General features: G+C 34.4%; 1 protein-coding gene across 1 annotated transcript; it reads right to left on the reverse strand.

Annotated features, from left to right (window-relative positions):
* Window positions 1-421: 421 nt before the first annotated feature.
* Window positions 422-1,658, reverse strand: LOC107815329 (F-box protein CPR1-like). Its single transcript, XM_016640893.1, has 2 exons — window positions 692-1,658; window positions 422-444 (listed from the first exon to the last, which is right to left on the reverse strand). Exons 1-2 carry the CDS (start codon window positions 1,656-1,658, stop codon window positions 422-424), a joined length of 990 nt encoding a protein of 329 aa, XP_016496379.1.

Here is a 1,658-nt window from a genome sequence, read left to right on the forward strand (position 1 = left end):
GTTGGGTTGGTTATTGACCCGCCCATTTATTGAACTCAGTACATCTTGACCATCTCAACTCATTTAAATTTGGGCTAATTTTTAGCCCAAATTGCTCATGAGTTACTTTGCCAAAATATCTTAGATTTTTTTTTTTTTTTTTTTGTGATATGTTATATATGACTACAACAAAAGAAAAAAGTTTTATTTAGTAATTATACAATTCATAAATAAATAATACATTAATTAAAAATTGGTAAGAATTGGACGGGTTGGGTTATGATCCAAATCTTAGCCTATCTTGACCCAGCTCATCTCAGCCCAAATAATTGTTGGGCGGGTCATTATTGACTTATCTAATTTTGTCCCGCCCAAAATCGACTCAACCCGCCCATGATACCCATATATGCAGCTATGTGATATATATATACAAATGACGCAACTATGCAATATACAACCTTGCAACTGTATAAATAGAAGAAGAATTGTAACAAGATTGCAAAACTAAAAGAATTGAACATTACTAGGTGATATCACAAGTGTCTTTTTGAATTTTTGGCCTTCATTCGCCCTTTCCTTTGTATAGGAAAATATAAACTATCCAAACATGTTTGATATTCACGAGTATACTCATACCAACTACACTTTTTTGGTAGAAAAGTTTTAATAACAAATTGTTGCTTTTTAGGGTTGTAGATGGAAAGATGCTTACTCTTTGGTCCTTGAAATACAATTTTGCCATTCCTGGTGTAATGCAAAGGCCTACTATATTTTACAAAATAACTCTCGCAAAATTCTGCCGGTACATCGCGAAGTTTCATTAACCATTTCCATCCATCTTGTTTCATTATCCACATGTCCACTTCCAAATCTTTACAATATATGTCATTATTAATTTTGCCGCCGTATAAGCAAAGGGAACCTTTCAAAGTAGCCAATTGAAACAAGTCATTATCACCTACAAAATTTGGTACTGGAAACTCCTTCAGTTCGTCTGACTTCACATCAAAATATATAACCTTAGAAGTTGTACTAACAAATGGATCAGGTGCTCGATTCAGCGACCAGAATACACAACCCTCGGTGCTAATTCCACATAAACTTGGGACACGTTGCTCTAACATATGGAGATTTTCCTTTTTCTTCCAATCGTTGCTATTCACAGAGCAAACAGTATAAAACGACGTATAAATCAATATAACCTTGTAATCATCAGCGGTAGAATCATAACACAAACCACAAGAACGAGAACATGTGTAGCTGCTCAGATATGGACATTCAAGAGTTTGGCATTGTCTAGTTGAAGGATTCCACAAAACAAACGTCTTGTAAGCCCTACGTTTCTTTAATAATACCAAACCATCATATGAGCATAAGACATTAGCACGTTCAAATCCCTTTAGAGGAAATTGTTGCTTTTCTATGGCAAATTGGGGGTTTTCTAAGTTTATAAACTCAAATTTGTCACTATAATAAATCTGTAACAACAACTTCTCACGTCCCAATTCTTTGGATTGATCACATTGAGCTTTCTTGAATCCTTTGTCGGATATTATAGCATTCCATGGCTTAGAAACAGATCGAAAACGTAACAAAGATTTGGCACGTAGCCTACTAAGAATGCAAAATAGGATATCACATGGAATATTAATGGACTTATGTGATTTCTTGTTTGACAT

The sequence above is a fragment of the Nicotiana tabacum genome, chromosome 7 (assembly GCF_000715075.1).
Source record: "Nicotiana tabacum cultivar K326 chromosome 7, ASM71507v2, whole genome shotgun sequence".
Lineage (NCBI taxonomy): Eukaryota > Viridiplantae > Streptophyta > Magnoliopsida > Solanales > Solanaceae > Nicotiana > Nicotiana tabacum.